The following is a 27,290-nucleotide window of genomic DNA, read 5'->3' as shown; positions in this document are numbered from 1 at the left end:
TCATTCCTCTAATTCAGAATTGTGGGCCCAGTGTAATCAGCAAAGAAATACATTTTGGAATTAGTGTGAAATTAAGTAAATGATAACATTGTTCATGTGGCAAGTCTGACAGCTATCAAACGTTCAAATTAGAATAGAGGAAAGGGGGTGGGAATGAGCAGTTATGTATGATAAATGCTCCAAGAGTTAATTGGTGAAATAGTAAGTGTTCAGAGCCACATCCAAAATTAAGAACTAAGCATTAGAAGTAATCATTAAGTCATTAAATTTCATTAGAGATCTTAATCACATTTATAGCATATAGTATGAAATAAATATAGGAATAAACCTATCAAGACATGAGCAAAGAAAAACATGAAAGTTAATTACTAGGTTTACAGAAGAGTTGAATAAATGGAAATATACATGAGTATGCTTAGTATTATAAAGGTATGTTTCACAAAGTGTACATTTGTTGCAGTTCTTTTAGAAATTTCCATGGAACCTTTAGTGGAAAGTGGGGAGGTAATTTTAAAGTTCTGATAGTAAATATAAAAGATTAACCAAACTTTTTGAAAACATAGAATTAATGTTGGTGAATGTATCAAACAACATATCAGATGATAAAGGTAGAGTATTAAAAACAGGATGGTAAAGAAACAGGATTAGACAAATTAGTGGAGCAGACAAGAATCAAAAGCTACTGGATATATCACAAAGTAGACTGAGAGAACAAGTATATCTATATATATATTTATACACACACACATACATATATGTGTGTGATTAATTATATAAAGTTTCTAGTAAATGAGAGTGTAAGTTGGCACAACAAAAATAACAGCAAAGAATATGATAAGTGTTCCCAAAACAAAGGAAATGGTGCTCAATCCCACAAATAAGTATCTAGAGAAAATGTAAGGCAGTGAAAGACTGCTTAGCCATCGGTGTGTGAGAAGCTTTGGCTAATGACTGTCAAGAAGAGATGGGCAGTCAGTCACTTTGAGGGCACTGCTGGTGAAAGATTGTATTCTTCCCAATAACTTGCTCTGGTGCCTGAAGTATGATAGCCATTACAATACTTACGGGGGGGAAACTTGACTATCTGGCATACAAGAATGGTTAAATTTTGCTATATTCATAATGTGAAGTCTGATCAGTGATGATTATAAGGCACTGGTGAGCATGCCAAGATTAGTAAATGACAAAATGTACACTAATACATATGTGATCACATTTTGTTTCTGCAAATTATTTTGAACTTTTTTTTTTAATTGCAAAGTTGCTCAGTGGTTACTTTATTGAGAAAGGCTCTGGATTTTAATTGCTTTAATACTTTAAAAAATTAATTTGTAAATGAAAATTAAAGTCACAGGAAAATGTATACTCATAGAGGCTAAGAAAAACACGTTGATTTTGGAAGTAAAACCATGTGAATGAAATAATCAAGAGACAAAAAACAAATTGCACAGGATTTCAGGGTAAGTGAGGGACTGACTGGGTGAAGGAAGATTCCCAATGAAACAATTCGGAATAGTGGTGGCATTCTTCATGCTAAATTGGGCATCAGCATTCCAGAGAATCAGAGCCCACTCTGTAAGTGGAAACCTTGAGGTTCCAATTAGTGAAAGTGGCTAAAGTCCACCTCTATCTCAGTTTTTCCAAGGTAGGCTAATAAATCAGGATAGTCTCATCATCAGCTCTTGGAATCTAGTTCCAGAGGAGGGAGCAGGACTAAACCCCAGGCCAATGAATTGAGTTTTGGTAACCAACTGTACTTACTCCTGCCCATGTCTCCTGTCTTGCTTCCCAGACATTCTCGCTCCCTTGAGCACTTCCTTAAATGCTCATGAAGATACCCCATTGATGTTCTTGACTCTGGGCTTACTCTTCCCTACCTGCCCAACAGTGCCTGTTATGAGATTGATGAGCCAATAATAAATTAGGAGAAAACTTCCCACTCCTGCAGTGGAAAGTTAGGTCTTACAGTCTTGATAATCTGGCTTTTCATTTCTGTCTCCAGTTTACCTCTTTTTCTGTTGCTTAAAATGAACTCAGGGCAACCTTGTGTGGTTGGAGCTGGAATCTGCCCAAAGGCACCTTAGAAGAAAGCTCAGCCATTGAAAGCTCTACACCACACAGTTCTACTCTGATGTATGTGGGTCTACACAGCACAGTTCTACTCTGATGTATGTGGGTCTTCACCTCCCCTGGAAGCTTACTTAATTCCATAAACCAGGTTTTTCACACATAAGTGTGGTTAGATACTCTACATCTCCATGAATAATTTTGTATAAATCTTATAGCACTTATTAGGCGCTAAATAAGATGGTAAAGAAAGGCATTCTGGACAACAGATTAACCCCCAACACAAGGAAAACTCATGAGTTAACAGACCCCAACTCTTGTTTCTGAGGGTTTTCTTGGCTATATCCTTTACTGAATATCTCCAGGCCTTACTTTCAGTTCTTCAGGGAATTGAACCACCAACTTTTGAGGTTAGCAGTTTGGACAATGTAGAGACTTACCTAGAATGTAGAACTACCTATTTTAGACGAAGCTGAAATATAGAACATAATTATTACAAACCATAATTATGTTTATTTTTCAAGGTTTTTTTGTTAGGTGAATTACAAACGTTTGCTAAACCACTAAGAAAGTAGAGCATTGAAGTAGGAAAGTTATATTAAAGACAGCACTGCAAAGATTTCAGGAAATGCCTCACATGACATTTTTTTTCTTTCTCAGAAACTTCGTCCTTTTTTTCAAAAGCCAGTATTTTATCTTCCTTGAGACTCGAGCTTTTCTTGCTGTACTTTGCAGCACGGATTACTAGTTCCCTAGTGCCTTGTGAAGGCGATTTTCCGTTCTCTTCCGGGGTGAAAATCTGTTCTTAAAGAGTTTTCTTAGTTATCAACACTTGGTAATCACCTGTGGAATTTAAATGTACTAGAGGTGGACTTCAGACCTGAAAACACTGGTAATAGGATTCAACCAGTGTTTCATAACTTCACCTACACTACCACTCTCCTGACCCTTTCATATAGTGATAAATTTTTTAGTTATATGAAAGGAATCTTCGTATTTACTGCATCCTTGAATGTTTTTCGGCTTTAATGAATTCCATACTTCAATAATGCTTTTCTCACTTTCCAATCTACATCTTTAAATATTTATTCCCTAAAAACTCTCTCTCTCTGGGCACACTTGTCCTATATATCAATAGGCATTTGGGGATTTTCTCCCCAGAAAAATGCATAACAAAATTTCGGCTACATTTTGATTCACAGACTCATGTTTGGTTTTTTTCTTTTAATAGCATCCATCTATATTCCTAAATGCACCTACTCTGTGTTTTACTCCCAAATCCAGTGGACATCAGTTTTCTCACTGAGTCCTTCTGCAGCATGTAATCATCTCAAATTGTGATTGATCTTTCCAACCACCCTTCTTAGGTACAGATACCACATCTGTTTAAAATTTCTAGTGAATCCCATGGTCATCAGAATAAAGTTCACATGATCAAGGCTCTTAGATCTTATTCAAAATTAGTGTTTTGGCATTTAAGAATTAAATTTTGTAAACACGTGTTTATAAACCTTTGTATATACTATTAGATTTCCTGCATGCATATGTTCACCCCACTCCTGATTAGCTTCCAAACGCAAGGTTTACCACCTATTACAAAGATTTCTTTAATCCATCTCTAGGCAATTTGGTGCACCTACCCATATACTAACAGTTATTTTCGTTTCCATACTTCTTGGGCCTACTCAGTGTCCCCTAGCAATTAAACATTTTGTACCAAGATCCAAAATCTAGGATAAAGGGTAAGTAGTATCTGCATTTGAATTCTAGTGCCTCCCAGGGAGTGTTTACACTTTGCAAACACTGCCCCAGCTGTTTCCTCTCCTTGCCCAACATTATTGCAAAAAGTGTGGGATAAAATGAAGCCAAGTAAGGTTCAATTATTTGTTCTACCACTTTTGATTTATCATGATTTATTTTTAAGTATAGACCAGTGAGATTTTTTTCCCTTTATTTTTCCTTTAAATGATTTTTTTCTCAAAATTTAATGTCTGACTAGATTTTGGTTTAGTATCTTTTTTTCAAAATAATTTTATTGGGGGCTTATAAAACAATCCAAACATCATTTGTATCAAGCATGTTTGCACATATCTTGCCATTTTCTAAACATTCTATTCGAATGAGCCCTTGGTATCAGCTCTTGGCCTTCCCTCCCACCCCCTGCCTTCGTGATCCTTTGATAAATTTTGTTACACCAACCGCTGCCCCTTCCCCGCAGTCTGTTCTACCACTTTAACAGTGACTGGGTGCTTCCAGCTTTTCATCTTGGGGTCTGGATGTCAGTATCAGAGAATGTAAAAGTTCATGGAAACCACGCCATTTAAAACGGTATTGGAATGTTCCCACTTTTTAAGCCCCCTTATATCTAAAAATTCTCAAAGTACCTGCCACAGTAAGTTCTGAATAAACAAAATTTCATTGCTTTAGTTGGCAGTTTGCAACCAATGAAGAAATCCTTTATCTAAGAGGGCTTGGCTAGTAGTAGTTCATGTTTTAAAAATCAAAGATATTTGAAAGAAAAGCATAAGAAAAAGTAACACTTTAAAGAAATAAAGATGCACAAACTGGGAATTTCTTCATCATTCTATTTATTACATGTATGAATATTAACATCTCGTGGTATCCATCTACTAATTCAGTTTAAAAACAAAGAAAAAGTTAACCATGTCTCAAATGAACATTCTTACAGAACCCCCCCACCCCGTAACTTAAAAAGATGTGTTCATCTGCATTAAGTTGTGTTGAAAGACCAAAAAAAGTCACAAAACAAAAAAGTCACCAGCAGTGCTTCAATATATTTGTTAGTCATTTGATGGAACCATAAGTGTTCGTGTTCAAGAATAAAAGCTATTCATTAGCTACTTTTCAAAAATGGGCATCTGGATGATTCTGTATAGCTGTATATATATATGCAAATATGAACTAGTGGATATATATGTATGCAAATATGAACTAGTTAAAAAAATTTCAAGACTTTTCTATTTCAGAAATGTCTACAGTGCTTTAAGGAAAAACTAACTTCAGAGTTGTTCTGAATCATGGGAAGCTACTAGAAAAGAAAAAATCTTATGAAGTTGCTGTTTAATTCCATTTTCGCCCAATAAAAAGTACAGAAACACTGTCTTTATTTGATGGTGTGCATAAATATTACACTCCATGGATAGCAAAAATATTTTTATTTATAATTTACAGTTTCACAAGTGAAAATCGTACAATTTTTACACATACAATTTCATTTTTGTTAAATTTGCACACATCTACAGAACTTTCACACAACAAGCACCTGAAACTGTGCAGGCAGTAGGAAATGCAAATACTAAAATGTATTTATTAACCAAATGACAGCTAAAGGCCCTGCCTCAGCTAGACAATTTATATAGATAATAGGTCTATATATACATAAAAAATTCTTCACCTTCTAGATCCAACAGCAGCTTTTGTAAAAAAGAAAAACACACCTTTCTCATTTTATTTAAACTGACTCAACTGTATCATTTTCTGTTTTAATTTCAGTTGGTGTGGCTACACTTTCTTCTGCACAAGCTGGCGGAGTCGTATCAAGTTGTTCTTCCTTAACTTTGGGACTTTCACAAGGCTCCTGCAATTCATTTTTGACAATGTTCAACATAATGTTCAAGGGGTTTTCAGCTGGTGTCTTGCTGGGAGATGGTGTACAATCAAATGAAGATGTCTACAAAATGAAAAAGTCATCACCCATGAAGGTTCAAAATTATCACATTAAATGACATCTAGTTTTAAAAAGACGTCTGAGAGGAAAGGAACGCACATATCCCAACTGCGTTAAATGCCTTGCCCAGTTCTACGCAAAAATTAACTCATATTTCATTAATTGTGTATCACACAAACTCATTGAGCCCATGTAGGTTAACAAATGAGGAGGCCAAAAGAAGTTGATTTGACACGCTTCCATTTAACCACTACAAATAGTGATCCCTACAGAGAGAGTTTCAAAGAGCTCATGGGAAAATTCCATGTATTTCACCAACTTTTTGAAGCCACTTCTTTACCTTGGGGCTTTTGTGACTCATTTCAAATATTGAAGATTTTCATATCCTTATAAACCAAAACAGCATTCTAGAAATTACAGTCTCTTAATAACAAATCTATCTTCTAAACTGCCTCTTAAATTCATGTGTCCCACTTACCTTTCAATAACTAAGGTGTAAAAATATCATATCCTGTTAATTTAGCATCAATATTTAATGTCACCTATTTAAGTGTCACCTAAAATCAAAGACTATAAATATAAACACTATAAAGCTTAATAACTTTTGGGAGGGGTGGAATTGACTAAAAAACTTGTAACAAAGTAAAATTTTCTAATGTAAATGAGAACAGTAATCAAAAAGAAACTTACATTTTGATAATCTTCATAACATGATGGATGATAAATCTGAAGGAAAAAAGTGGAATAGGTAATTCACAAAATCTGTTGCAAATGTTGCGGAGGGAGGGGAGTTGTCACCCCTACATGTAAGAGTTTCTCTTTAAATTTCTTTTATACATTTAAGTAGACTAAAATGGATTGCTGATAAGATAATAACCATTTGGATGATGAAACATAAATTCAGAATCAATATAGCATGCTTAAAAAGAGTACTACACTTAGAAGACCAAGACCTAGATCTATTCTAATTTCCAAAATGAGTACAAAACCAGACATTCCTTCCAACTTCAGCATCTATGACTCTAGATTGCAATGCCTTAGAAATACATTTTTCACTAAGGCCAAAAAAACAATTATGTTTGTTTCAAGGGGTGAACTCTCCCTATAAAAGAATGTTAATCTTAATACTTCCTACATAAAAGAATTTAAACTTACCTTTCCATCTACTCTAATAGCATTTTTTAAGTGCCATTCCTCCTCCTCTTCATCCCAGTACTGTTCAAATTGTTCTTGACAGATTTCACAACTCTAAAATAGAATCGAATATAATTTACTTAAGAAGTTTAATTCCATTAAACAAAAGATGGTGTTATGTGGGGAAAGGAATTTGGATTTTATTGAAGTTTTTAAATAGGTTTAGTATGTAATACAGATACAAAAGAAAGGATTTTGTAAACTTCCAGGCAAAAAAGTTAACATTTCACTGGTGTTGGTCACTGTTACTATGTGACTATAGCATTTATGAAACCCAAAACTAAATCATAAAAGTAAAAGAGTAAACCTAACAAATTATAAAATCATTAAAAGAGGAATATAAATGAAATATCTTTACATTTACTTAACTTATTAAAAGTGAGGGGCACTCTTCACAGGTGAAAAAATGTAAACATTCTCCTACCTCAACTGCTCCAGCTGGCCCAGCAGGTACACTTTGGAACTCCTTTTCTTTAGCAGCCTCTTGAGTTTTGAGAACAACCTCTTCATGAACCTTTTCAAAAAATTGGCTCTTTGCACGTTCTTCAAGATCTGCTATTTCCTCAAATTCTATCCAGTCCTAGAAATTTTTAAAAAATGAAATTATCTCCATTTGCTCAACATTTACTGCAGATTTTTAATACAATATTGAATATATAGTACAATTTTGAAGGTCAGGTACCTTCAAACATACGCTTTTATATCTATTACTGCAATCTTCATTACCCCTAGATTTGCAACTACTAATTTAAACAAGGTAGATTTCATGTATTATTTTTGAAGAATTAAAAAAATTAACAAAACCTTAGAATTTTATAGCTAGAAGAAATTTATGGCCTAATCCTAACTAAAAAGTAAACACATAAACTTCAAAGTTCTATTAGGAGCTTTTCTCATATTCAAATTCAAAAAATTAATGGCCCTCAGATATTTAATGTATCTTTAGAGTACCATTACAGTTGTAAAATGTCAGTTAAGAGGCACATGAATTACTTACTGTTAAACTGTAGTACCAACGTCTGTGAGTGACTTTTCTGCTCACATCTTTCTCAGTTCTGTTTTGTCGGTAATGCCAGTCTAGGTGATCTGCATAAACATCCGTCTGTGATGTTGTAAACCTCATTCCACAAGAGTAACACTGAATACCAGTGTAGAGTCTATTTATAACACTGTCATAACGTCTGTTTTCAAAAACACAGAAATACTCTTTTAAGCTTTGATGATGTGCTTAAAAGCCCTTCAGAAAAACCTTTTTTGTATTTTAATAAAGCTTTAACAATACACGAAGACAAATTTTTCTAGTAGCATGTCATCAACCATCCTTTGCAGTGATTTTGGAACATCGAACACATCCGTAGGCCTGGCCCAGCCACTTACACTTCCTTTTAGCTAAAAACATGGTCATCTGCCAGCTACTAAGGCAACAGTTGTTTCAGACTTAGCAGTGTTAAGCTGCACAAAACACTTAAATTCACCTCTCTAGATCTTTGGAGTTTTAATAACTACCTGGACCCACTAAGACCTAAAAACAAAGGAGAACAGAAAAATAACACAAAAATTAGAAGACTAGTGGGAAACAGGTATACAGGTAAGTGAACAAACAGGAAAAGGCAAGTTTTAAAACAGATATAGCACAGCCCAGTCTAGTAGTACTTTGCAAACCTGCAAACAAAATATATGAGTGATGTTCAGAAGTAGATCACCAGGCTATATCTGCGGCATTTAAAGGAGTTGGGGAGGGGTGGCTCTAATTTCCAACCTTTTGGTCAGCAACCATAGTGTTAATCATTTGCACCACCTGGTGACAAATACTTAATAGTAATAACAGAAACACTAAACATGACAGTAGAAAATAGTTTATGAGTTGGTCAGTTAGGTATGTCTTCATTTTCAATATCAGGAAGTCACAGAAGACAAAGTTATAGACAGGAAAAGATGTATATGATAAAATGGTAAAGTAATTCCGAATAATTCAGCTCTCTTTATAAGGATAATATTAAAATGAATGTTTCATTATAAAATGACTATCAATTTTTAAATGCTCAAATACTAGACCATAAAATAACTTTTTCTTGACTTCAAAAATGCATAAAGGAAAAGTAGTGATTTTTTAACTCAAGTTAAAAAAATAGAAATTCTGAAATGGTCTTTTAGACTAAGAATTTAAAAACATCCTAAATTTTAAAAAAGTATAATGAAATAGCACTAGAAAAAGCCAAAGAAATGGCACTAATATTACCTACTGTTATTAAAACAAAATATCCCTTTAATCTTTAATATATATATGATATATATTACATACTGTTTCAATTCTTCAACTGTAAAATTGGTTAGATCTGGAACATCTTGATCTTCATTTTGATCCTCCTCCTCTTCAGGGGGAGGTTGAGCAGCAACTTCATTTACTTCTTCAATAGAGAAGACAAATACAAACACATTTTTTAAATAGAGAAACAATATAGTGTGTTACAAGCATACAGAGAAATCCACTTTTGTCTATTCAGTTGGTAAGCTTAATGTCCAAGAAAGCAAACAATTTTGTTTTGATAAGTAATATTAAGTCTGATATCTTAAAAAGTCCATCCTGGTAATATTTTATTTCACTAATATTCAAGCCTCCTTAAAAGCTAAACTAATGAAGACTAGTAAAAGTTTACATGATACTTTCAAGAATGTTAGTTAATTTAAATAGGTATCCACTACAAAGGCAAGATTTTAACCTCAGGATGCCATTAAAAATCTGTTATATTTCCAACACACAAAAAGTATGACAGAATTAACTTATTTTAAGAAAAACTTAACATCTTTATATAATATCACATATCTTTATAAATTAATTAAGCTTTATGTTGATTATGGATAAAACCATATTTACGTGCTGTAGCTGAATCGGTCTGTGACAATTTGAGAATTCCCGTTTTTAGCAATTTTGAGAACAATTCATTTACATCCACTTGACTGAGATGATTATCAGGATATGCCTTGGGAAGGGCTCCTTTAAAAAAAAACAAAAAAAACTCAAAAATGAAAGTACAACAAAGCTATAAATTACCAAGTATTTTTCAAGATGTCATGAATATGACAAATTACTTTAAATGAACATTTTTTTTATTTACGTCAATAAATCACAAGCAACTGAAAATATATCCTAAGACCAATGATGAAAATTAACACTGAAAACACTAATACTCTAAGAAATCAAATATACTACCTAAAACAAAGTGTTTCCCACTTTTTCCTAAATACTACAGGCACAAAGCCTCATCCCATGCACTGCAACCCCCACTCTGATTTTCTACTCATCCTCTGACTGCATTACTCCTGCCATGAAGTCAGTTCTGACTCTCAGTCACCCTAAAGCTGTCCTGGAGCAGGCAGCCCATCCTTCTCCCCGGGACTGGTTGGTGGGCACTAAGCCCCAGCCTAGTGGTTAGCAGCTCACCAACACAACAACCAGGGTTCATTAGCCATATTAGAAAATACAATTTTGTATAGGTTAAATACAGTGCCATCTCTTAGAGAATTCTAGGGAAAAAGCGGGTATAAAACAAAGTGGAAGCACCCTAATCAAATCCCTCCTTGCTGCGTGACCTGACAATCCGTGGAACTTATGTAGGTAGATAAACTAACTGTATTGCTTAGTGTATGTACAAGGGAGTCAAAAAGGTCATGGTGAAACTTTCTTTTCACTCCATTTTGCCACAAATTTTTTGAAGCCCTCGCATATCTCTGTCCCCTATTACCTTAGCTGAATTACTGTCCTTGCAAAGCAGCTGAAGGCCACTGGTGAACAGGTGCCAGGCTTACATAAAACTTCAATAATTTCAATTAAAGTATGCAAGAATAGCAATTTTCTCCATAATCTCACTGGTCATGAAATCAATCTGTCTTCACATTTTGTTCCACAACATTATGTCTAATAATTGTGATACTTGAACCCAGTTATAAAAGCAGTATTTTAAAAACTTCCAGTATGCATCTCATTATACATCTAAGAAAAAAGTCCTAAATCACTGAAAAATTCCTCTTACATACACGTGTGCATATCAACATCTTTAAAAAACCAAAGAAAAATTTTAATTTTGCACACTATCTCATGCCACTCAATGTAAATCCAAAAATTTATCTACAAAAGAAGCTGAGTTCTAAGGATAATATATAATGTTATAAAGCTCCATGTAAATGCTGACATAATCATACTAACAGAAGAACCTGAACCCTAAGGAGGATACTTGCCCGTCTATAAATGGAAGCATGAAGATTCTAACTCTGGTCTTCTGACATCATAAGATCTCAAACTCCTTCCTTTCCATTACAGTAGTAACAAAAAATTAAAATACCTATGTATATTAATCATAACTGTAAAACTAGAAAATTTTAAAACAAAACCTTTTAAATTAATTGGATGATATTTTGAGTTGATATAATTTAAGAACATATAAAACTAGATTGGCCAGGGAATTCCTGTTATAGCAGAAGCCTTGGAAAACTTCCTAGGTTTATAAACCAAGTACTGTATATATTCAAGTATAAGCCGAGTTTTTCAGCACATTTTTAATGCAGTTTTTGTGGAAAAATTAGGTGCCTCTGCGAATATTCAGGTCAGCTTAGACTCAAGTATATACGGTAAGTCAGTGTTACACTACATCCTGTTTCTGAAGACGGCTTTTTTGGTGTTTCAGGACTAAACATCACCATAATTTACATACTTCCCATTTAACACATATTAAAACTTAAATTCATTTGTATCCAATTAATTAGTTAGGCCTCACCCCAGTGAAGTAAGATTTTATCAGAGCACCTGGCTAGAAAAAAAAATAAGAATATTTTATTCAACATTTCTTTTAAGCTATAGTGTAGTGTGCCTGATAGTTTCTTGGATCATAAAACAGATGAAGCCAAACACACACACAAACTCGTACTTATCAAATAAATGAGGTTTTAGTTTTGTCATGTATTTCATTCTAGCTCAACACAAATTGAACACCTTCTCTACAGTTTCTACCCCAAAATAGACTTCCTTCCCATAACCTACCAGTTCTAGCTAACTATCTCTGGTTGTAAGCAGGGTCCCTGTGAGTAAAATGTCCACAAGGCAAACATACTCGGAAAGAGAACAAAAAGAATACTGCAACCAGATTAAAATTCTCAAAATCAAACATCCTATATCGAAACCGTCATTTCCTTTTTTTTTAACTGTCTTTTTCTAAAAATTACAAAGTTACTCAACAAAGCAATAACTATTTGTCTTTTGAAAACCACCAAGTTCACAAAGTACATACCTGAAGGATTCTGAACAAATGCTCCAGGATTCTGTGCATGAACTGGTAAAAACTGTTGACCTTGGCCAAATGCTACTGGCTGAGCAACACCACTAAGAACCTGTAAGAAAAACCTTGATTTTAAAAAAATGTTCATATTTTAAGTAAAATTAACATTCTAGTCAGACAGATTTAAAGATTTCATAAAGCCTAGTTTCAATGCTTGCTGCCTTTTAGGTGGAAACAGTAATACTGTCCCCATTATGTCTGAAAAAGTTATAGGGTACTTTTCTTTCAAAAGTTTAAGATACCATGCAAATAAAATTGGCTAATTAGCCATGTGACTTCACAGTCACATTACATTGCTAGTGTTTTCTCTATTTTACAGATTGAAGTTACATCCAGAAATGACTCCTATCCACAATCAGGGAATAATTCAGAGGAAAGCTGAAGTCTGCATACCTGCCTCCAGTCAAAAGCCTGTCTCTATTACTAATCTGAATTCTACGTGGTTTCCCTCCTTAGCCATCATCTTCTAAAATGATCAGAAGTAGGGTAGACTGTAAAAGATGTTGACCACAAAGGTCTACATATAACCCCCTCCCTTGGGAAGGACAACAGAAAATTGGGTGAAGGGAGACATCAATCAGTGTAAGACATGAAATAATTTCTAAATTATCAAGGGTTCAGGAGGGAGGAAGGGTGGGGAAAGAAGGAGGGGGAAATGTGGAGCTGATACCAAGGCCTTAAGCAGAAAGAAAATGTTTTGAGAATGATGATGGCAACAAATGTGCTTCACACAAAGGACGTACTTATAGATTATGATAAGAGCCATTTGATGAGCCCCCAATAAAATGATTTAAAATAATAATAAATGCCAAGGGATTCTTAAAATAACATTAAAGAAACAAATAGGCAGCGAGGTTTCATTGAAACCATTTTGATTCATAGCAATCCCATGTGAACTGCCCATAGGATTTTCTAGGCTGTTTTTTTTTTTTTTTAGGCTGTAATCTTTAAAGAAGCCAGATGCCCACATCTTTCTCCCACGGAGTTTATACTTTACTCATGTAACAACCCCCACTGCCATCAAGTTCATTCTGACTCATGGCGACCCTACCATCAGTTTCCAAGGTTATAATTCTTCAAGGGAGCAGAAAGCCTCATTTTTCTCCCCTGTAGTTGATGGGTTTGAACTACTGGCCTTCCAGTTATCAGTCCAATGTTTACCCAACAGTACCACCAGACTGCCTAAGAAAGTGCTATGTTGACACAGAAATAACATATTTGTAGTCTAGAAAGAAGTAGGCATTCCACACCATATAAATACCCACTTATAAGCCTTGTTCAGTATCCATGTGAATTTTGTTGCACGCGCACGCACATGAGCACATGATAAACCCTCATTCTGTATAATTAGGAATGAAAGTAAATCAAGTTCCAAGCCCGAGTGTCTGTCAAGTTTCATTATTTTCCAAAACAAAAATATAGTAAATTTAACTAGGCAGGTCAACTGTATTTCCATAAAATTGGATATGAACTAAAGACTGCTTTCTAGCTAATAATGTTTATGATAATATATTTTAATTTTTTCATTTTTTTCTTTTTTCATATAGTCTTACAATTATCCTCGCAATTTGCCCTAAGAAACTAGTATCAGCACCTGGAAATAAAAAAATAAATGAAGTCCAGGAAATTTTCAACCAACAAAAACAACCATTCAAATATCAAGCAATCACCAATTAGAAAAAAAATTTGATTTAAAATAATTTCAATATGCATTTTTAGATGTTAAAGAAGTATGAAAAAAAACCTAAAAAGTGACTGTAATGTGAATATATTTGAGGCCAGTAGCACGTTTGCTGTGTTGACAATAACAAATAATTCAATGTGACTGAACGAAGTACCTGGAAAAGTTATCCAAGTAAGACAAGAGAAGGAAAAAGAATTACTGACAATAAAAGTATGGGCAATTTGGTATTTCTGTTTAACATTGATTAAAAAGGTGCTTCGTCAAAGAATAGTGCTTAAAAATCAGCTCGATGGTTAACTTCAAAGTTTTATCAGATTAACAGTTTTATATTGTAGCAGAATTTTAAAAATCATATAGTAACTTTAAAGCCTAAGTAAAACAAAAGACAAGGGGAAGGCTGATGTTCCTAGATCTTGGAAAAGCTGAGGTTTTGGGTTTTCAGGTCACAAACTTGGGCCTCAAAGACTTTCAATCCATTTCCCTTACATTGTGGGGGTCTGAGAGATTTAAAATGTCCTTCCACTGTGTTATACATCTCTCTTGCCAACTTTCTTCAAACCTTAAATATTAAAATACAATTTTAAAAGAGCAAACTTACCTGTTGAGATGCTTGAATATTTCCTACTGTCAGTGGTGCAGGTAAATTACCAAAGTTGCCAAATTGAGAACTCTGAAGATTCTTTTCATCAAAAAAGTGTGCAGAACCTCTGTTAAGGGGATTAGAGAAATTCTGGTTTCCAGGACCATGAGGTCCATTAAAATTTGGTCCTTGAGGGGATTCAAACATTTGTTCATGTCGTTGGAACTGTAGTCCTTGGGATGGGGGATTGAAAGCAGTGCCAGGCGGATCATTATATGGACCAGCCTGATTGAATGATACTGAATCAAGTCTTTGTGAAGGATGATTGTCAAATCGTGTGCCTTGCAGACCAAGTGGAATATCAAATCTCGATGCTTGCTGATGTTGCGGACCATCAAATCTTTGGGGTACACCATCAAATCTTGGCTGAATCGGCTGTCCAGGTGGTCCATCAAACCGCTGTGGGCCTGGTTGACCAGGAGTTCTTTCAAATCTAGGTCCTGGCTGACCATGTAATCCATCAAATCTTGGCAAAAGTGATGGCTGACCTGGTTGGCCATCAAACCTTAAAGCATGACAACCTTCAAATCTTGGACCACCTTGACCCAGAGGCCCTTCAATTCTTAGGCCACCTCCTGGTACAGGACCATCAAACCTCATTCCACCGCCCTGTTGGACTAAAGGTCCGTCAAACCTGATCCCAACCCCTGGCTGGCCATGTGGACCCTCAAACCTAAGGTTTCCACCAAGTTGATTATGTTGGCCTTCAAATCTCAGACCAGCTACTGGCTGACCATGGGGCCCCTCAAACCTCATTCCAACTCCCTGTTGTAGCAAAGGGCCTTCAAATCTAATACCACCTCCTGGCTGCCCATGAGGTCCATCAAACCTAATTGCAGGCCCTGAGGGACCATGACCCCCCTCAAATCTAAGTCCACCAACAGGTTGACCTCGAGGATTATCGAATCTAAGATTACCTACAGGCTGCCCATGGGGGCCCTCAAACCTTAGACCACCCACAGGTTGACCACGATGTCCCTCAAATCTAAGACCACCAACAGGCTGGCCCCCTGGTCCTTCAAATCGCATACCACCTGCAGCACCCTCAAACCTCATACTAGGGGATCCTTCAAACCGAAAGCCACCTCCTCCTCCTTGACCAATTGGCCCTTCAAACCGCAAAGGAGTCCCTACTGGTCCTGGAGGACCTTCAAATCTCAAAGGACACCCACCTCCTAGCTGACCTTGTGGTCCTTCAAATCTCAAAGGGCCTCCTCCCCCAATTTGTCCTGGTGACCCATCAAATCGAAGAGAAGCTGGTGTAGGAGGTCCATCAATTCTAGGGCTTAATTTATTAGGTCCTTCAAAAATCATCTTGGTTGGGCCATCTCTCGTTACTGATGGCCTGCTAGGTCCATCAAATAATGGCCTATCTTCAGCTAAGGCTGTAAGTCGCTGATTTGTATCGAGGCCAGCAAATCTTGATGCTGGGCTATCTACAAAAGGTTTATCAGAATCTTCATATCTAGGTCGTTTAAGTGGAAAGCGATCATTGAATGGTGATCTCTGCTCTTCTCGTACACCTTTTAAAAAGAAAAAATAAATTTTCCCAAATTTGAATTTACATCTTTCTTTTCAATCATTTTTCTATATTCACGACAATTTTCAATAAAAATCAAACATAACCACCTCACTGTATTAGAAGGGAAGGGAAAAAAACAGATACTACCCAAGCAGTAAATATGAGGATTCCCTCTACAGTCAGATAGACTTGGGTTAAAAATCCCCATCCTATCAACTCACTTAATAGGTAATTTTGAGCAAGTTATGTAACCTCTCTGGTCTTGTTTCCTACCTGTAAAATGGGGATAATACACATTTCACTGGGTTGTTGTGAGGAGTAAATCAGATTATATATGAAAGGAACCTAACAAAAAATCCTGGCCCACAATTGGCTTTATAATTATTAACTCCCTTCCCTTCCCTTTGAGGGAGAACAACACAAGTCTGAACAGTCACAAAAATCCATCCCCACTTAGCTTGTCCATTTTCCCTTCACTGCTGTGATTCAATAGGCATAATCTGATTTAACTTTTTCTACCTTTAGCAGAGACTTGCTCGTCATGTCTTCTCCGGCCCTCATGGGGTGAAAGATTCTCAGCATAAGTACGACTCCCAGATACAGGAGAAAGACGTCTTGCTCTTTCACTAAATTGTTCTTTTCTGTCAAACTGCGCTCCACTATTCCTACTCGCATGTTTACTTTTGGATGGCTCACATTCTATTCCAGACAACAAGGCATCAGTCAAAGGGTAGTCAAAAATATCAGGATCTAAGAGATCAAGTCTTGGAAATGAATGCTGAACCTGTGTCCTTTTCAGTTTTGCTTTATGTTCATAGTAGGTTAATTCAGCATCAGATAAGAGAGGTTTCTTTTTTAATCCACCTTTATTTTCTTCCGTAGGACTATCCCGTACATTGCATCTATGTTTACCTTCTTGATACTGAAATAGTTGTCGAATTTGATGAACAACAACAAGGAACTCATCCTGTGTAATTTCACCAGATGCTAAGCGTTCACTCGTCTGTATAGGGGTGATAAAGAAAATTAAATATTTTAAATATAAAAAGTACTTACCAAAAAGGAGACAAAATAAGGCGATTACATGGAATGAATTTTGGTAACTACCTTTTGAAGTAATTCTCTCTTGCTTGCAAGAGTTAACTCTTTAGGAATCTGAAGATTGGCGTCTACACTTAATCGATGCTGCTGCTTTGGGGCTCGAGGTGACAAGATTCCTTTAGTGCTTGACCAGCTTTCCCTATGCCTCAGGTGAGGAGACTTACTATGATCGTCACCCTGCTGTAAGCTGAAACCATAAGAGTAAGTAGTATGTCAAAACCTCAACATGATTTTTTTAAGTACTCCGAATCGTAAAAAGGTGGATAGATATATGGAACCATGAGAAGGAATGAAATGAAGACATCAGTTCTGAAGTCATGAAAATCGGGTCTAAATTTTGATTTTTCAATGTCCTATTTGTACAGCCTTTTTTAACTGAAGCAGGTAACATTTCTAAACTTCAGTTTCCTAATCTGTAAGCTAGGAAAAATGTTCGACGAACAGGGTTTTAATATATTAAAAGTAATATACTAATCATAGCACACCCAGCGACATCACTTAACTTTTATGACAATACTTCATCTTTTCAACATAAAGTTCTACTTTATTAAAAATGTTAACCTCGTACCTTTTATTTTCTTCCCAGCCAGATTTCCATCGTTTGGTAGACTTGGAAGTTTGCCAATTTTCCATATTCTCCTTTGGTTCAGTGCCTGACTTCATAGAATGCTGATTTGCATTTTCTTGTGGTCGTTCCTCCTCAGTCTTTTTTATTCGCCTTGGATCTCGAACATCCTGTTTAATGCTTCTCTTAGCATTTCTTTCTTCCCTGGAAGGTGGTGTAAACTCTTCCATATGGGACTGTTTAACTCCAGACTGGCGAATCTTTCCAGTTTTGGGCCCTGAAGTCGGAGACATACTCCTTTGCCTTCGTTTGGGTGAACGCCTATCTCTTCTCTTTGGGGAATGTACAAGCGGCGAGCGAGACTTCGGTGATCGCGATCGTGATCGCTTTCTAGTACTGGATCTTCCAGGTTTTGTCCCCTGCTTTTCTGATTCTTCTGTTATTGTATCTTGTTTTTGCACGATGCCATTTATGATCTTATTTCTACTCCCCATCAGTCTGTGTTCAGATGATTTCATGTGCTCATCTTTATCCTTTTTTTCTGTAGCTTTTCTCTTTTCTTTTACATCATCATCTTTACCATCGGTCTTATCCTGAAGATGTTTTTTTAATCTTGGATCTCTTTTGCTCATATCAGATACTCTCACACTTTCAGATTCTTGATTTTTCAAGTCTTTTGTATGTGATAATTTGTTTTTCAAAGGTGATGGTGATTTAGATTTAGATTTAGACTTAGAATCTAGTTGGTCAAGTTCTTTCTTGGTTATTTTTTCACCTGATTTACTTTTTTCTTGCTTAGATGAATTTAGTTTTTCAGAGGGTACAGTTTTACTGGTCTTAATATCAGATTGGTTCAGAGTGTTCATTAGGAATTCTTTCCGGTGACTTTGATCTTTTCCATGAGAAGAATGTTGGCTCATCCTATTAAGACGTGGATCTCGGTTAGTTCCTTTCAAGTCCTGAATTTGTAAAGATGGACCTGGACGGTTTTTGTCCGGCTGCACAGGAACTTGATGGGAAGCTTTAACTCCCATAGGAGGAATCTGTGGAACATGTAATTTGGATGATGCTGATCCAGAACCTAAGTTGGATGTCTCCTGCTGAACACTAAGAGAAACAGCCTGAAATACAAAAATAAATGTTCATGTTTGTACTGTACAATACAGATGATCTGTCAAGAAATTTAAAATGACTTGTCCAATAATTCAACTTACTAAATATTTCATTCATATTGTCTATTTCTACCCTAAATGGAAATTACAATGAAAGGTGGAATCACATGTACTTTCACCCCCCCCATTATTTCTTACTGGTAGTTACTAATAACTCTGGAGATGTTTATAATGCAATTCTTGGGGGAGGGAACTTTTTTTAAAATCCTCCTTCTAAGTACTTAGTACGTGAACCAAATTATGCCTAACATATTGCTCAGTTGTTCAGCCCCAGCAGCACAAGTCATTCAATTTTGTAACTTTTTACCGTAAGATTTATAGAACATATCAATTTCATACAAGTCATATACACATTATGCTTCATCATATTCACTATAATCACCTCAATGAAACCCTATTCAAGGGACCTCCTAGGTTTTCTGCCTCTACTCCTCCTCTCCTTATCCTTCTGAACTGTCTTTGAGATAATTGTGCCCTTCATCTCAAATGGTGGATATAAAATTTAGCTCCCCTCAAAGTTACAAAAGTCTGCCTTCTCTTTTCACTTGCCAAAAATGCTCAGGTGCTAAGTAAAATAACTTATTATGACCGCCATGTATCAAAATATATCATCTTCATCACTAATTGAGTGATGGGTTTTCTTCCACATACTTTAAAAGCTTGGTATCTGCTCATGAAGTAAAATTTCCTCTAAAATATCCAAAAACATTCATATATTAAGCCCATGAAAAAGTTGTTATAAAAACTATGGTGCTCTCTTTTAACATTCACCTAATAGGCAAGTAGTTGGCAGAGAATATTGTTCGGTTTATACTCAAGAGCTGAACAATTAAGGATATACACATAAGTCTACTACACCATAATCTTCAAGAGAGAAATGGGAGGACACGGTTGATAATTCTAGTATTTTAACGTAATTCAAACTTAACTATTTGAAGACCGTTGGAATTAAGTGAAATACCCAATCGCTACTTACCAGTTGTGCCTTAGCTTGTTCTAGCTCCAACTCCAGCTTTTTCTGCTGAAGTTCTAACAACTGTTTTTGTTTCACCAATAACTGCTGCCTTATTAGTTGTTCTTGGGTAAGATTCTTCTGAATATCAGGAACAATTGGAGGAGTAGACACATTAGGGGAACTGACCACCGTGCCAGGGGTTGAAGGCTCCTCAGGCTATAAGAAAAAGCAATGTAAGGAAAACTAAAAGGCAAAGTCAAGGGCTCAATGATCAGCTGTTACTATTCATAAATGGCCAAATATAAGGTATGCAAAGAACTTCATTCTGAAAATTAAAACTCAATTATGTAATTCCTAAACAAGCTAAGTATGTTTAAATATTTTTCTAAGGAAAAAAATGTTTTAACTGGACAAATTCAAAACAAGGCATTCTTGTGTTTTTGCTTTCTTGCAGGAAGTCTTAAAGTTAACAACACTTCATAGTAATAACTACTAATTATATACATACCATTCACATCAAAACTTACCGATTTATTTAAAAATTTAGGATTGACATGGATGCTAGATGTATTCACATTGGGGGGTAGAGGTTTAATAGGCCAAGCAGGATCTAATGAATTGACTCTGACATCCAAGGCATAAAGTTTCTTCAAAGGGAATATTTCATCCCATGTGGAACGTAATTTAAATAAGCTCTTTCTAGTATTCTCATCCACCTAGAAAAACAGAACAATTCTATGGCTTGTTAAGTTACTATAGAATGTTTATATATTAAGTAAAAATTTCACATAGAGAACTGTGCTACCCCTTTATATAGACAATAGCAAAAATTTATTAAAAGTTTATTGTTTGCAAATTTGAATAAGGATAATTTACCCTAACAAGAAAAAGAAAACATAGAAAGTTGAGCCTATATCAGCTTGCATTCATGCAATCAAGTCTTCCATGTAGACAAGTCTTTATATTTTAAGAAATATAAAATATTTTCACATTTCAGGGCTTGGAGATAATATTTTAATGTTTTGATTTCTCTGGCTAAAAATAGAAAACACATTAGAAGATGGTTTCCCTGACAGTGAAATTATTTTCATTATTTACATGGTAAAAAAAAGTTTTTAAGACAAAGTTCACTAACCAATCTTCTCCAATATGGTTTACACCACATAGATTTGACACTGAAATTATAGAAACTTCCAAATCTTAACCACAGATAAGCTTTAGCTTTGTGTTAACTCTTCCACTTACTCTTATAATGGGCAAAATAAGAACTGTTAAAAATAATTAGCCATCAGACAAACTTGGCCCTTGGGAAAACCAAATTTCAACTTAGAATAATTAAGCTTGACTTGCACTCTTTACTACAAGGTCATTTTTTATCAACTGTCGTGTTAAGATCCACTAAGGGATTCTATCACAACTGAACTTGAACACACTGAAATTGAAAGCAAGGTGTCTAAATTCCTCCAATTTTTATGATGCTAAATTGTCTTTTCCTTAGACTGAATAAAGCCAGAACAAAAGCCTAAAACACACTATTAAAGAGTTTAATGATATTTGAAAGTTTCCAATATTCTGCACATTTTTCTGCCCAAGAACTTGAGAGAAAAACCATTCCAGGAGGAACTGAACACTTTGTTCTAATAAACAATCTGGTAGATTATTTCCTTGAAACTAATCCCATTCCAACAACTCTTTTAAGATTTCTCCAGACACAACAGATACATCTATTAAAATGTGAAAGACGACCAATTATTTGTTGGATGGTAAAGGAATCTTTAAATCTATCTCATAAACACCCTCTTGCTCAGTGAAAAATAAGTTGCCTCAGTCAATTCCGTGACTCTCAACATAATTCACTCTAACCAGAAACCGAATACAATGCTATGGTAGAAATTTATAACCTATAGGTATAGAAACTAACAAACCTTTCTTCTAAACACTCCAAAAAACCAAACTCACTGCCATCAAGTGGATTACAACTTCCTATTGGCCAGGATTGAACTGCCCCTGTTGGAGTCTAAGACTGCTAACTCTGTAAGAAAAGAAAACCCTTTCTTCTGAGGAGGTGCAGTGGTTTTGAATTGCTGTCCTTTTAACTAGCTTCTAAACAATAAGGAGAAATAAAAATTTCCAAAAACAATCTAATACATTGAACTGTTCCTTCCACTACTCACACATAACTTGAACATTCACATAGAACAAAGCTGAACAAGGAAACACACGAGGTAACATTTCCAGGGGGTAGAGAGCCACACAAATTGCAGTTACCACAATTACAGGTGGAGACACACAGGAATATAATGCTCCTCACACCCATAATAATACTCAACATCCTAACATCATTAATTTAAATGAAATCTTACTACTCTTTGATAGTTTGATTTTTGCCTTCACTCTAGTAGTACAACAATCTCCAAATGAACAAACTGAATTTAAATTAAAAAGCACAAAAATTACGTATGGATCGTAAAAGCTGTAAAAGCCCCCAATAAAATCTTAAAACAAAAATTAAAATGCACAAATAATCCAGAAAGCAAACCTGTCTATTCTTGAATATATAATGGAAAACCCATAGAAATCTTTTAAAAATATAAATCACTAGCTTTTGTCACTTTCTCTGAAATGGTATTTGATCCTGAAATGTCCAAAATATTTCACCACCCAAGAAAACCCAACACAAAAGCAAGTATTTATTTAATCAGGAACACATTTTTTTAAAAATTCAAGTATTTCTAAATGCATATATACCTTTTCAAACACACAAATAAATGTTGCAACTAGATTTTTAGTAAAGGCAGTGAGATACTCTCTTCCAACGTTTTTCACGATAGAATCCATAAGGTACATAACAGGAAGCTTCTCTGAGGAAGGAGCCTGAAGTAATAAAAAAGAAACTGAGAAGTTTAGTATAATAAATTGCCACCAAAACAAATTACTTTTAAAAGTGAGTTTTAAAACCTATTAATACAGACCTCTATTTCTGGTTGATACTAAGTACTCTTGGATTTGGTAACAATCTTTTAAAGTGTTCAAACTTTCATCTCTTAAAATGATTTTTGTTGAGCATATAAACTCAGAATTACCAGGAAGAAAAAAAATTTCTAGAACACTCAATGGAATTGCAGGTTTATGTGGTAAAAAGGTTTGTGCTTTAAAGTGACCAGAATCAGAGCCTGGAGGAAAGAAATTGTTTCTGTAATCCAAGTGGAAACGCATTGACCCCCATTAACCTAAAATGGTGTGCCTGGACTCCATGAAGTTTTCAAACTTCTTGCAGAACCCTAATTTCTATAGGCATTTTTTTTATATGTTGAAGCCTATGAAGCTTTTGTTACCTGTAAAATCATTAGGATAACTTCTCTATCCAAATGAACAAGGAAAACTAAGTACACTTCGCATTTGAAGTTAATGGCAAAAACGCTTTTAAACTCGCAAGTGAACATGCAGGAAGGTGCAATCTGTTAGTGATACAAGAAAAACTGGATGGCGCAGCAGTCATGGAAATCAGGTTGCACTTGTCTCTGGAAACCAGGTTTTGTCTCGAGGATTTTCTTCACAGCATGGAATCTTCCGTTGTAATATTGTTTCCTCTGACAAGCACAAACCTGGGATTCTAAACTTGTGCAGAGCCAGTGTGGTGCCTTTTCCAAAGCAAGGGGAGGGGGGGATGTTGTCCCAGCTCAGTGGCAATGTCTACCCATCACCGGCTTTTAGAAGGCACAGCAAGCTTCCAGAAAGCATCAGCAGGTTCACAGACTTGTTCAGGAGCATTGAGACATACCAAATAAACCAAGTGTCAACTCTGATTCCACAGAGCGCCCATGATTAAAACAAAAAAAACAAGTTGCCCCACTTTCCCACCCCATGTGTACAGAATTATAAGCCCCATCACACTTACCCATAGCTACCTGTAGCTAGGGTAGGTTCTAAGTTCTGGAGTACACAAAGCCTTATTTTTCACAAAACCAATTGCCCATACAAGTGTGTGGAAGTGCTCGTGCTTCTGATAACACCTTTACAACCTACGTTGGCTATGGAAACCTTTGAATAGCTTTGTATGAAAAACTTGTTTTATGACACCATCTAATAAAAGGGTTCACAAGGCCACTGCATGTGGGTAAACTATTAAATACCAACATGTCAAATGCTTCGTTACTGTGTCTTTACCCTTACCATGTCATGTTTTACACCACTTTTTAGTCATTGTACTAATGAAAAGGCTCTCTTTAAAACTAATCTTTTATTGTACAAGTGACATCCTTATATGTAACTCAAGGGAGAAGTCACGTGTGAATCCTTAAACTTAGTAAGCCTGAGATGCTATAGTAAAAACAGAAAACATTCGCCTCCAGAAACACAAAACCAAGCCAGCCTGCTACCAAATGCTGGAGAAAAAACCTCCCCACACCCTCAACCCCCACCCAAATTCCCCAAAGAGAAGTTTACATCTTTTCCTCAATCTGGCTTTACAAAAATAACCAGGAAAAAAGTGCCAAGAAATGTCAGCTTTCATCGGCAAATAGCCCATCTATTTTCACCACTGTGTATCAACACACAAATACAATTTTTAATGTAGTCATTATATTCAGCATTTAGTTTTCAGTTCTCGAAGGTCTTCTGGGTTCATTAAAAACCAGCAAGGAAACTGTTCTGAGAAACCACCTGAATTACTAAACATTAGGATCTGTGGATGATTAAGTCATCCCAAAAGATAAAAGATAATTTTACACTGGGGGAAAAAAATATCAATGTTACTTTTAAAAAAGTGCAGTTTTTTTCCCAAAACATAAAAAGGAATTTAAAGTTAAGCTTTCATCAAAGCAAAAAGTACTTGTCTTCATGTCCAACATGCTTGTGACATCAATTAAAAGAATGAGTATGAGGAATGCTTCCTTTTAAAATCTACTTTTTTAAGAAAGTAGTTGTTTCACAAGGGCTCTCAAAGGAAAAAGACTTGTATTTTAGTCGTCACACTGAACATGATAAACTTGTTGGGCACGTAAAAAAAAAAAACCACATCGCTTTAAATTAAGGTATAAAGGACGACCTGACACCGTGTAGCTTGTGCCGATTTACCCAAAAGAGTGGATGGAACCTAAAAGAGAATGAACCCAAGTCACTTAAAGACTTTTTGTTTAAAAACACACAACCACGTAGATAAAAAGTCTTGGAAACAGATTCTACACTTTACAAATGTAAATAAAAAAGACAAATACATATTTTATATGTTTTATTCACAAATTTTATAATACCAGTCACACATTTCAAAACCATTTATTAAAAGAGTCAGACCACTCGGTCTTTACACTAGACAGAAACCGCCTCTAAACAATATAATGGTGGTTGTTGTTAAAGTGGCCTTTTAAAAGGGGTTCACTCTGATAAAAGGAGGCTCATCCTGGCCAGTGCAATCACTAACAACTAGGAAAAACTAAACCATAAGTACAAACTTGAAAAAAATAACTTAAAACTTAGAAGTCATGGGAAGCTATGGAAAAGTAAAACTAAATGTAACAGTTAACTTTACTTAAATGACATATCACTCCCACAAGGAATCCACAGCAGAGGACTACAGGGAAATGGAGGGTGGTAGAGGACCACGTTTTGAAAAGGGGTGAAGAAACTTCACTGTCAGGGAAGGGAGAGAAGAGGAAGAGGAGGGCCCTAAGTACTTGTTACCCACAGGGCCAGTTGTCTACCCACAGGTTGTATAAGATCTCCTCCACCACCAAAACCCCACCATCAACCCCCCGTTTCCCAGGAGTTGGGGGCAAACTGAACCCCCCCGGAGGGGAATAAAATTCTCAATCTAGCCGCCCCCACCCCAAAACGGGGCTGACGGTGCGAGCAGCTGCCTGGCTGGCAGGGAGTGGATTCTCCTCTCTTCCCTTTCGCATCATGTGCTTCCCCGGCGCCATGTTGGGTTCCGAACAGGCGGCTGCTCCCCTCGGGGCCGATCCCCCGCTCCCACCCGCCAGCGGCTCGCTCCCAGGTCCCCCTTCACCTCCTTCCAACCCACAGAGCACAGCCACCCAAATGGGCACTAGGGGGAAATGAGCGGAGACCCACTTCCCTCCCGCCCGCGCTCCCGGGGGCTCAACAGGATCTGCTTTAACTCTTACTGTCCCAAACCACCAACTATCTTCAAGGCGCCCCCCCACGACCCCCGCCCACCCCACGGGGCTCTACTCCAAACGTGTGCGAGCGTGTGCCTGAGTGCGCGTCGGGTGTACAATGCGGTGGCCCGAATTGGGTGCTGGAAAACGGAAGTGGGACTCCACCCTTTCTCTTCCCCACTCCCTCCCCCGAGAGAGGCCCACGCTCCAAGCCTGCGCCAAAGACCGAGCCGGCGAGGAAGGGGGTTGGTCGGAGAGGCGGACCGCTGGCCCCCTTTGGATGGAAGCGAGACCTGGGATGAGGCTGACACTAAAATCAGGGGGTATTAGAAGAATAGGAGGCTGCGGGGTGTATAAAAACCTTGGCGGTTTGGGCCTCGATGAGAGAGACGATCTCCTTGGCGAAGGGCAGGTTCTCCTCGGCTAGAATGGTCAGCATATTGATGTGCGGTTTGCTATTGAAGGTCAGGTCTTCCAGCGACGACTGATAATCCCGACAGGCGTCCTCCCGGGCCCCCGCAGCACCGGCCTCGGCCGGCGTCTGCTCTGACATTGCGCCGCGGCCCCCCTCCGAGGTCCGCCGCAGCTGAAGCTGAAGCCGCTGGCGACACCCCGCCTCCCTTCCGACTCCGCTTCCTTGCCCCGGGTCTCTCGCGGCTCCGGCTTCACCACATGCTGACCGCGGAGGGGGGTTGGGGGACGACACAGGGGGGACCTCGGGTGCGAAACGCCGCCGTCTCACGGGTGATCTCGGTGCACTCCCAGCCGCCACCGAAGCTCCTTTCTCCACAGACACAAAATGGCGGCGACAGAGGCGGCTCCAGCTCCGAAAATGTCTGTGTTCCCAACCGCTGCGTCGTGCGAAATGAGCTAGGGGAGGGGAAATGTGCGGTAATAGGGCGGGGCCGCCGGGAAGCCCCGGTTTGATTGGCTGGCCCCGGAACGTCACAAGCCCCGCCCCCGCCCCTTCCGGAGGACGTCTCGGCACCTCCTTCCTCCCGGGGCCCTGCTCCAGCTTTCGCAACACCTCCTGCTCAGGAGCGCGGAGGAAAAGACGGCCCTTCTCATTGGCTGGTTCATACGACACTGTTCGGTCATTAGTTACCATAACAACCCATTCCGAGCGGCCCGTGAGCCCCAGGTAGGCTGTTTGCGAGGTCCAGCCCTACTCCGCCGTCCCTTTGGCGACCCTCCTCCTGCAGTCTGTCCGCCTCCGAACAGCTAGGTTAGTTATCCTACTGCCGCCTGCCCTGGCC

The 27,290-nt window shown here is 37.3% G+C and overlaps 1 protein-coding gene across 2 annotated transcripts; it reads right to left on the bottom strand.

Annotated features, from left to right (window-relative positions):
• Positions 1–4,646: 4,646 nt before the first annotated feature.
• PCF11 (PCF11 cleavage and polyadenylation factor subunit) lies at positions 4,647–26,885 on the bottom strand. Of its 2 annotated transcripts, none has more exons than XM_075546372.1 (16): positions 26,396–26,885; positions 22,667–22,792; positions 20,446–20,634; positions 19,940–20,134; positions 17,795–18,912; positions 17,233–17,413; positions 16,645–17,128; positions 14,562–16,126; positions 12,232–12,331; positions 9,825–9,944; positions 9,252–9,357; positions 7,947–8,130; positions 7,374–7,529; positions 6,911–7,003; positions 6,446–6,481; positions 4,647–5,758 (listed from the first exon to the last, which is right to left on the bottom strand). In XM_075546372.1, the coding sequence occupies exons 1-16, from the start codon at positions 26,585–26,587 to the stop codon at positions 5,540–5,542; spliced, it is 5,064 nt and encodes a 1,687-aa protein (XP_075402487.1). In that variant the 5' UTR covers positions 26,588–26,885; the 3' UTR covers positions 4,647–5,539. The 2 variants fall into 2 exon arrangements, with proteins under 2 accessions (XP_075402487.1, XP_075402488.1); XM_075546373.1 differs by having other exon boundaries at positions 4,648–5,758; positions 17,038–17,128.
• Between the last annotated feature and the right edge of the window lie 405 nt (positions 26,886–27,290).

Source organism: Tenrec ecaudatus, chromosome 4, assembly GCF_050624435.1.
Source record: "Tenrec ecaudatus isolate mTenEca1 chromosome 4, mTenEca1.hap1, whole genome shotgun sequence".
In the NCBI taxonomy this organism is placed as follows: domain Eukaryota; kingdom Metazoa; phylum Chordata; class Mammalia; order Afrosoricida; family Tenrecidae; genus Tenrec; species Tenrec ecaudatus.
The sequence above is the reverse complement of the archived record's forward strand: the minus strand, read 5'-3'. Positions and strand labels throughout refer to the sequence as shown.

Coding starts and splice junctions, on each gene's coding strand:
- PCF11 (XM_075546372.1), bottom strand. CDS start 26,587: ATGTCAGAGCAGACGCCGGCCGAGGCCGGTGCTGCGGGGGCCCGGGAG. Junction 16,127..16,644: donor CGAGCAAGTCTCTGCTAAAG/GTAGAAAAAGTT, acceptor TCTTTTTAAAAG/GTGTACGAGAAGAGCAGAGA. Junction 6,482..6,910: donor CTATTAGAGTAGATGGAAAG/GTAAGTTTAAAT, acceptor TTTTTCCTTCAG/ATTTATCATCCATCATGTTA.